This window comes from Trachypithecus francoisi, unplaced genomic scaffold, assembly GCF_009764315.1.
Source record: "Trachypithecus francoisi isolate TF-2019V2 unplaced genomic scaffold, Tfra_2.0 Lachesis_group16, whole genome shotgun sequence".
Taxonomy (NCBI): domain Eukaryota; kingdom Metazoa; phylum Chordata; class Mammalia; order Primates; family Cercopithecidae; genus Trachypithecus; species Trachypithecus francoisi.
In genome coordinates, this window is record NW_022681461.1 from 81,672,791 (window position 1) to 81,683,452 (window position 10,662).

A 10,662-nucleotide genomic window follows, 5' to 3' on the forward strand; every position below is an offset into this window, starting at 1 on the left:
CTGAATCATATGAAACTTATAATTAAACTCTATAAGTAAAGGTGCTATTCAATATGCATTTTAATTTGAATAATTTGAAGCAATATAGGTACCAATTCATTATCACCAAAATACAGCCATGAATTATTAGTATTATTTAATTATGACTTGTATTATGTTAATTAATCCTTAAAGCAATTTTGATACTCTATATATTTTTTAGAATATTCTACAAGTAAAGTAATGCAGGTATGCAAATAAGAAAACTGAAGCTGTAAATTGCAGGCAAAGAACTTCAAACCAAAGACTTTGATTCTAGTGTTAGGCACTTTTCCACTATGCCGCCGATGTCATATATATTGAAATAAGTATTAGGTGATCCCTCTATACTTACAGTACATAAACTGCTCGTTATTTGTATAAGAGAGCAGATTATCAGTACTGCATGAAAGGTATATATTTTATAATTAAAGCCTGCTGTGAAAGAATAAATGTGGCATACCAATGTTGTCCTGCTCGTGAATCCACAAATACCTCACAGGGAGGGAAATTGCATGAGTCCAGAAAGTAACCTTTCACCTGTTTCAAAACCCATGTATTACGTGCAGTCCCTGTGTTAGACTTAGGTGTGGAAGAATGAGCAAAACAGACAAGCTCTTTCCCTAAGTCTCCTTTATCTCACAATATACAAGATAACCAATTTAAAGTGTCAGGAGCAGAGGACAGTGGGTTTGAATTAATGTTTTGCTGTTCATTTCCTTTTGCATTTGTGACTGTCCCTTACCCAGTGTTTCCTATGGCTATTTCTGTACCCCGCTTGAGGCGTCTGAAGTAATATAAATAATTGCCCTTTCTCTGGGTACTGTTGAAAGTACATTCAATTTGTTTTTGTGACCTCAATTTTTCTGTGGTTCTCACTGACCATTTACTGCTTTTGACATTTGATTTCTATACAGATTTTAATGCTGCTTGTCAGGCAGCATACTAATATGAAGACAGTAGACTTTGGATCTCTGCCTGTTATTAGACATGTGACCTTGGCACAAAACATGGCACATAGGAAGCTACAATAAAAGTTGTCTAAATAATTGCAGAGATTTTCCTTCCTTCCTTCCTTCCTTCCTTCCTTCCTTCCTTCCTTCCTTCCTTCCTTCCTTCCTTCCTTCCTGCCTTCCTTCCTTCTTTCCTCCCTCCCTCCCTCCTGACTTTACCCTTTCTTCCTTTTCTTATCTCCCTTCCTCCCTCCATCCCTTCCCTTCCACCCTTCCTCTCTTCCTCCCATCTTCCCTGCTTTCTTTCCTCCCTGCCTCCTTTCCCTCCTTCTCTCTCTCCTTCTTAAAGCTGAATAATAAAAATCAACAATCTATTGTGGGCTCAGATTTTTTGGCTTTAAGATTGAGACTGTATATTCTCTTCCTTGCCTTTCTCTTCAAAGTTTAAATATTTCTATTGTGTATCCTTAACTAAGTTTTTCCTGTAGTAAAGATTCTGTGAGTTGGATTTCTGACTCCCAATAATACCTGCTCTACACAAAACTTCCCAGTGACTATCATGTGACCAACAGTCACAGCGTGGGGAAGAGTGGGTGTGCTACCATTCTTAAAACTGTTAGCCCATGCAAAACCTACACTTGTGATTTTCACCAAAATTAAATCTAGAAGTGATTATGGAAAGATAGATTTTCAGGCCTAGTCTGTAATTAGTGACAACTCCACTAATCTAAGTGCTTTAATTCCCTGAATTACATTTCTACTAAAAAATCTTGTAACACCGTATTCTATGAGGTCAAATTTAGAGAACTGCTGAAGTCTAATGGGGTAGGTGCTTACCCCACGCTCTGTGCTTTCTAGTAAGGGACCTCTTTTCCACCAAAAGAAATGCCAATTTTTCTGCCTGATTTTAGAGCCTTTCTATATGCACCTGTCAGACTTTCTTTCTCAGATGTGTTTTGCACCACTCTTTCACAGAAACTCCCTTATTCTACCAGTTGGCTTACTCCTAACTTTGGTCCAAATTCTCACTTTTGAGATATCCCTTTTCTCTTTTAACCCTGTCTCATTCTTTTCCATACTCCCAGGGTCAGCTGAAGACTGAAACTCCGGAGTTCTCCTTGGCCTAATTTATTTCTCGTAAAATTATTCCTTCTGGGAAAAACTGTAATTTTCACATAAGCTATAAAAAGTAACTATAAATTATTTCGATATGTTCTTTTCTTATATCCCTACCTAAATTGTGAACATTGTAATGACAGGCACTTTAAAAATGCTGTTTTTTAAAAATATGTGTTTTAATAATATTTTAAAAGAGTATTTAAAAACATGGTGTCAATCTGGAGTTTCTGTAAAACATCAAAGAATTATGCTCTTGAAATTTTCCAGGTTCTTATTGGCAATCTATATAATAAGGCAAAAGAAAATTGGCTTGAATTAGAAACATCTAGATAGTTGGCCAACTCAGTATAGACTAAGCCTTGCTACTCAAGTGCTTTTGGGACCAGTGGTGTAAGCATCACCTGGGCACCTACAAGAAATGCAGAATCTCAGGACCTGCCCTGAACACTAAAAGACAATCTGAAGGTTTTTAGGTTTCCCAGATGCTCACCGGGTGCAGTGGCTCATGCCTGTAATCCCAGCACTTTGGGAGGCTGAGGTGGGCAGATCACGAGGTCAAGAGATGGAGACCATCCTGGCCAACACAGTAAAACCCTGTCTCTACTAAAAATACAAAAGTTAGCAGGGCATGGTGGCACACGCCTGTAGGTGGAAGTTGCAGTCAGCCCAGATTGCGCCACTGCACTCCAGCCTGGTGATGGAGTGAGATGCTGTCTCAAAAAATAAAAATAAAATAAAATTTCTAGATGCTTTACATGTATATGAAAATTAGTGAAGCCAGAACTAGACTTGGTTTCAAAAATATTAGCTTTACATTCCATTTTATTATTTACTACCTAGTTAATCTTGGCCAAGTTCCATATTTGATAGTTGGAAAGTGGGGTTAATATAAAGAATATTATAATTTGTAAATCGTAAAGTGGTATACATACACATATATACATATTTATATGAAATATTTAAACATTATTACTATTTTTATCAGTTGACTTAAATGAGTAAATTATCAAGACAGACTCTTAAACTACAGAGTAAAATATGTAAAGAGACCATGTAACGTTCTCCAAAGACTATCATGGTTATGTGGAGCTGTTCTGTGCAATGGTCTTGTCATAGGAACAGTCACACAAGATACTATGAGATCAACAACTAACTATGCCTTTAAATAGTTGTCAAATGTCAGGGTATGCGATTCAATGTATTGTTATTAAATGTCTATAAAATACACAATTAAACTAACTATAAGGTGTTAGCATCAGACCTATAAAAAATATAAACACACAAAAATTGCTGTGAAATTTTAACCACTTTGTAAATTGCTGAATTAAAATTCCAGTCTTGTTGAGTAGTCTTTTGCCCTCTTTACTGCTTGTTTGCTGGGGTTGATGAAATGAAGATGTTAGGCTTAGAGTTGTTGATTGGCCAGGGGTTTCAGAAACCTCAGCTCGGGAGAGTGTCCTCAACACGTCCTCAAGAGCAGGAAAGGTTCTGTCTGCATGTGTGTCTGATCGTAGGTAGATCTTCACATATTGGCAATGAGGTATGGGTATTTCCATCATTCCCAGATTCACTGTATTCTAGTCACATACATTACTGAAGATAACTGGATGTCAGAACTTCAAGCAAGCACTCCTTCTAATATGTGCCAAAAGAATGATTGTTCAGGTAATTTGTACTGTTTGTTTCTTGGCAGTAAATACATGTTATGTTAGATCTTCTTTTGATTTCCTGAAAGCAGATGACATGGGTGAGATTAACCAGACACTTGTGTCAGAATTTCTTCTTCTGGGTCTTTCTGGATACCCAAAGATTGAGATCATTTACTTTGCTCTCATTCTAGTTATGTACCTAGTGATTCTAATTGGCAATGGTGTTCTAATCATAGCAAGCATCTTGGATTCTCGTCTTCACACGCCCATGTACTTCTTCCTGGGAAACCTCTCTTTCCTAGATATCTGCTATACATCCTCCTCTGTTCCCTCAACATTGGTGAGCTTAATCTCAAAGAAAAGAAACATTTCTTTCTCTGGATGTACAGTGCAGATGTTCTTTGGGTTTGCGATGGGGTCAATAGAATGTTTACTTCTTGGTATGATGGCATTTGATCGTTATGTGGCCATCTGTAACCCGCTGAGATACCCTATCATCCTGAGCAAGGTGGCATATGTCCTGATGGCTTCTGTGTCCTGGCTCTCTGGTGGAATCAATTCAGTTGTACAAACATTACTTGCCATGAGGCTGCCTTTCTGTGGGAATAATATTATTAATCATTTCACATGTGAAATATTAGCTGTCCTCAAGCTAGCTTGTGCTGATATATCCCTCAATATTATCACCATGGTGATATCAAATATGGCCTTCCTGGTTCTTCCACTGATGGTCATTTTTTTCTCCTATATGTTCATCCTGTACACCATCTTGCAAATGAATTCAGTCACAGGAAGACGCAAGGCATTTTCTACATGCTCAGCTCACCTGACTGGTGATCATATTTTATGGTACCATCTTATTTCTGTATGCAAAACCGAAGTCTCAAGACCTGACTGGGGAAGAAAAATTGCAAGCATCAGACAAGCTCATTTCTCTGTTTTATGGGGTAGTGACCCCCATGCTGAATCCTATAATCTATAGCTTGAGAAATAAGGATGTAAAAGCTGCTGTAAAATATCTGCTGAACAAAAAACCAATTCACTAAGGAAACCGGGACATGTAGGTCTTTGTTTAACAGTCACAAAGATGGACTCATAGGTAAATCAGCGTAAACCTTTTTTGGAGAAACTATGGTGAGAGAGACAGATTTTTATCCTTTGCCTTTACTAGCCCTGCTCAGCTAGAATCACCGAGTGCTATAGTTTACTACAAACCCCAACATGCCCTGATCCAGATTTCACAAACATAGTTAATTCTCTTAGAATCTCTTCCCTTGTGATGTCTGAAATGAGTGTTTTTGTGTAGAAACATAGTGGAAAACAATCACACTGTAAGTGTTGGAACTAGAGAGGCAATAGTACGAAATCTGCAGTTCCGTAAACTACCTAGGTGATATTGGATAGATTATTCTTTCTTTCTAATACGTAGTTACCTTACTTGTAACAGGGAAATAAAATAATAAAAAAACCCAGGTCCCAGTATCACTTAATGTTTCAATAAGTTGGAGGAAGCACCTAGCAAAATATTGGCTTCACAATGTCCTGGCATTTCAGAATTGAAGCTAAGACTCCATAGTGAGGACTAAAAGTTGCTATTGATTCCTCTTTTACTCTCAGCTAATAATTACTAGAGCCAGATGTCTCACTGAAAGTCACCTCATTAAGATAATATTTTCTAAAATTTTAAAATTCTAAAATTCTAAAACAAATAAAAAAATTAAAAAAAGAAAAATCATTGTCATTCTGGCCACCTCCCAAAGATATCATTCTAATGTTTCTCTTAGTAAGTAGGAGTCATACACTCATCATGTTTTTATTTTGATTTGTTAGATCTACTATGAGCACTTGGGGTTAAATTTTTTTTAATGTCCAACACATGTTTCACAGGATAAATTCTAAGGCATGAAATGAATAGACTGGGTGGTATAAACTTTTAAAGTTTCTGGTTAAATTACCATTAGAAAGGTCATATTACTACCCTAAATACCATTATATGTTTCCCCCATTATGTTTGCAGCTCTGTTTAAATACGTATGCATACACACATATATCTCCATTTATACACACACACATTTGTGTATATATATGAATTTTTTTTTCTTTAAAACTTTTTTTGAAAATTTTCATTTTCAAATATTTAACAAAAGAATGAGAACAATTTAATAAAACTCAATGTATTAATTGTAGAGCTTAAATAATTACACATGGTCAGCCTTCTTTCATCATTATCCATACCTGCTTATCTTCTTCCTTTGGATCACTTTAAAGCAAGTTCTGGAGATAAGTACATCATGTTAAGTATTATGTAATTATGTCCAGGACATCTGTGTGCACATATTTAAATGACACAAATCCAATGACCCCCATTCACATTGTAGTCTATGAGAACGTACTTTCAGGAACACAAATTGTGATATGAATGATGCCTCCTCCAATTAAGAATAAGACTGTGCTGGTGAGGACTGTGAACCATGACAAGGGCGCAGGAATCACATAAAAGACATTATTTCTCACTTCAGTGCGTTGTTGATAATTCAGGATGTATATTGACTGATTTTCTAAATTTCAAGAGAAGCCTGGACATTATAGTGAGACTATGTCTCTACAAAAAATTTAAAAAAATTAACCAGGCATGATGGTGCACGGCTATGGTCCCATTTACTTGGGAGGCTAAGATGAGAGGATTGCATAAGCCCAGGAGTCCAAGGCTGCAGTGAGCTATGATTGTGCCACTGCACTCCAGCCTGGGTGACAGAGCAAGACCCCATCTCTTAAAAGAAATTAGCACATTTTAAGATAGCCCAGATTTTTAAATTAAACTTTGCGACATTTGCCCAGTGTTGGCTCTTCTACAGAACACATGTGATTCCAGATTGTGTACTCATATAAGGCTTTAATAGAGATACAGGACATGGTCCTGCAGGAGGAAGAAATTTCGGTCCAAAAAGGAGAGTTCTGAAAACTTCAATCATACTTTCCAGGCCACTTTTGAGAAACTATCTTTTAGAACAATTCAATCATTGTTGGATTATACAACAAATACGTTGTTTTCGTTAACTGCTTATTGCTTAAATAGAGTTTGAGTGTATATTTTGAACCCCAAATGTTGATCTTCACAGGTTATTGTCATACTGTAGTAGTAACATCCAAATATATCTTAGGAGTATGCCAAAGAGCTTCTCATAGGCTCCTTTTATAGCTACAATTACTTCTCCTTTCCTCCACTTTTAATTTATTTTACCTAGATTATCCTCCCTGGAGTAGGACTATTAGGTTCAGCTAGAGAACTGACATAAAGTTGGCAGCAATATAAACCCTTTTTCAATTCTGTTATATTGGAGTAGGGTTGGATAACTGCAAGCATATAGGCCTGCATGATCCACCAGGTGGGAAAGACAGAAACCTTTAATCGCACTTTTAAAAGGTGAAAGGAGAGAATGATTCATATTACCATTCTTTTAGAAATATGGACAGTAGTAATATTTAGATGTATTGTCATGGTGTTGTGGTCAGCAAATAATATTCTGGAACTCATGAATGCAATGAATGTCCTGCCAACACAGAAGCAGGCAAATACAAAGAAAAAGTATTAGAAGCAGAGAAGTTTCTGTGAATACCTTTATCATTCCCACTATCTTCTCTATGTCTTCTACAATAACTCAACAATAGATCCAATGGTGGTCTCCATTTAATTCCATGTATAGCAAGTTTTTAACACATATTCATTTAGTTGTGAAACACATCCCTTTAGTCCTTGTTACCCTCCAATTTTGTAAGCAGGGATTTCAGTTGTTCATTTCCATTTTCACTTGTCTATGTTTTTGTGAATGGGAATGGATATAAATCTACTATTTATGATGCTTTGTTACTCAATGTTGAATTTTAGAGTTCTTTAATAAGGTGACCAACATCCAAATTAAAATAATACATTTGCTCTCGGCCTATACTAGTGGTGGTAGTAGTATTTGCTTTATTTGCGAGGTGTGCAAACCTAAATCCACAGTAAGTGTCTGTCTCTGTAAATATTCACTTTTATCCACTTGGAAACCAGATAATGGGCCAGTATAACCCATTTGCCAGCTATGGCTCCTCCTGGATCCTTTCAGCAGCTGACTTATAACTGCCATTCATCTCTGATTTTTCTTCTGAGAAGCAGATCAATTTTATGTCTATTTTCTGCTCTTGAGGGAGACAATGGGATGCATATATTTTCATACTTTGTTGCATTGCTCAAATACCTTCTATGTCCTCTCATCTTATGTCCCCTAGAGGCCACTTCCAAAAGAGAATAAAAATTCCCCTTTGTTGATTCTAGTCTTTTTCTGAATTCAGAAGGGAAGTTCTATAATAGATATAGATAAGTTTCACTCCAATAAGCTCTCTTCAGGTTAATAAAATGTCTCACTACTCACTCCATTTAAGGGTCCTTTGTCTTCCAGTCATATGAGGCCTATATTTTCAGACTATTCCATTAGCTATTGTCTAATAACTGGTATGGCATTGTTATTGTTTTTATCTGGTTCTTCTGCATAGTGACTGTTCTGAATTCTCTCTAGGTCAAATGCTAACAATGACTTGGGAACAGTATTTCATCACTTTTACCTCAGTTTACTCATCTATAGAAAGAAAAGTCTTACTAAATGATTTTTGCAGAGTTTTCTAGCTCTAGACTTCTATGATCTTATAATATTAAAAAACTCTTGACATATATCTATTCACATTTAATGTACACAGACCACGGTTTGTGGTGTGTGTGTTGGGGGTGGGGGCTATGTTTGTATGTGTGTGTTTGTGTCTGCGTGCATACAAAATACTGTTTTTGCTTTTTAAGTAAATTGTTATTTCTGAGAATTCAAGTATTGTACATGAAATATGATGTCTACTAGAAAATCACAGTCACAATCTAAGTGTTAATATCTAAACTATAGCTTAATAGACTTTGCTAAGACACTTTAATTCAATAATGTCCTTTCTTCCCAGTAATACCCCAAACTTTCAATTCTGGATTTATTTTTCACTTTTTTGGCCTTGAACATATAGAGTTGCTTTTGTTCCATGAATCTATTTATTTTATTGCTTATCTGTATTTCTTTTCATTTCAGAAAAGCTTGAAAATGGCCTACTGCATAAAATTAATTTTTCAAAAAGAATAAAGATAAGTAAGCAAACAGTTAAATCACAATGCATTTAATTCATAGCGACTATCCATTTTATTTCATTCATAATACTAGGCCATTTTTCAATTCTAGCATTTCATTTTAGTAAACATCATTTGAACTATTAATCTCTTACTTTGAATTAACTTTGGTAGATATATTTTAAAGTAGGAAGCTCTCACTTTTCATAAAGTTTGTTTGATGAACATCTGCCCCTGCTCCTAGAAGTTATGTGGGCAGGAGAGTGTTATTTCATTTGTGAGCTTTAGTTCACCCACAGTCTATCCCAGCACCCCTCTTAATTGGGTCTGTGGGACACTGTCCCTAACGCACCGGAAGTTTCTCCATTCCACAGATCTCTCACTCCAACATTAAATTGCTTTGGGAAATGGGGAACAATGACAATAACTGTTGCATAACAAATATTTACTGTTCCATATCTATGGAATCTGACATCTTTTGTTGAACCTGACTTTAATTCATAATGCTGACATAAATACTAGGAAATAGTACCTGGTTCTCCTAGGAGGGGGACATAATTTATCATTGTAAAGTAAGTCCTGAATACCATGAAACTGTACCTTTTAAATTTATAATTAAAGCTATTATTACATGTGGATTTATAGTCTGAATATTATTAGGCAATACAACTATCAATGTGGTATTATTACCAAATACGGCTATGATAATATTATCATTATTATGATATGTATAGTGCTGGTTAATCTGTAAAGTAGTTTCTATATGCTAGCTGAATTTTTTCTCAAAACAAACCTGTGAGAAAAGTAGGGCAGTTATTTCTGTAACTATTTAACAAATGAAAAACAAGCTACATATTAGAAGAAAAAATAAACTCAAAACTAGGATTTTTGTTTCTGAATCCCAAGCACTTTTTAAGTAGGCTAACCCCATGCCATATCTGTTCAAGTGTGAGTTAGGTGATACCTTTATACTTGCAGCGCATAAACCAGTTAATCTCTTTATAAGTTGGCAGCTTATTACTGCTGACAGAAAGATATATTTTCTTTTTTTTTTTTTAACAGATTACTTGCTGCAAATAAACACTTTGTGCATATTAAAGTTCTGAACATTAATCCATAAATACTGCACAGGGAAATTGCCTAAGAGCCTAGAAAAACTCATCTATTGGGCTGGGCGCGGTGGCTCACGCCTGTAATCTCAGCACTTTGGGAGGCCGAGACGGGCGGATCACGAGGTCAGGAGATGGAGACCATCCTGGCTAACACGGTGAAACCCCGTCTCTACTAAAAATACAAAAAATTAGCTGGGTGCGGTGGCGGGCGCCTGTAGTCCCAGCTCCACGGAAGGCTGAGGCAGGAGAATGGCGTGAACCCGCGAAGCAGAGCTTGCAGTGAGCCGAGATTGCGCCACTGCACTCCAGCCTGGGCGACAGAACGAGATTCTGTCTCAAAAAAAAAAAAAAAAAAAGAAAACCCCATCTATTATGTGTAGCCACCATGTTAGGTCATAGGTGTAGAGGAATGGGCAAGACAAGCAAGCTCCTTCCCCATGTCTCCTGTTATCTCACAGTACATGAGAGGACCAATTTAAAGAGCTGGGATCAGAAGAAAACCAAGGGTAGCAAGACAGGCTTGGCTTAAGGTGGATTGAATTGGTTAGATAATTTCTTCCTAGGAGGGGAAGGCTTGGAGCAGATGGCAGAAGAAGCTGTCTAGATAGCCTAAAATGCATTGTCATTACATTTGTCTGGAAGACAAAGCCAACCAATTCGCCAGGCCTGGGCTG

General features: G+C 36.7%; 1 protein-coding gene across 1 annotated transcript; it reads left to right on the forward strand.

Annotated features, from left to right (window-relative positions):
• Nucleotides 1-3,743: 3,743 nt before the first annotated feature.
• LOC117099403 (olfactory receptor 13C3-like) lies at nucleotides 3,744-4,785 on the forward strand. Its single transcript, XM_033238765.1, is given in 2 exon segments — nucleotides 3,744-4,570; nucleotides 4,572-4,785. Coding segments are annotated over 2 exon segments (1,041 nt in total).
• Nucleotides 4,786-10,662: the final 5,877 nt, after the last annotated feature.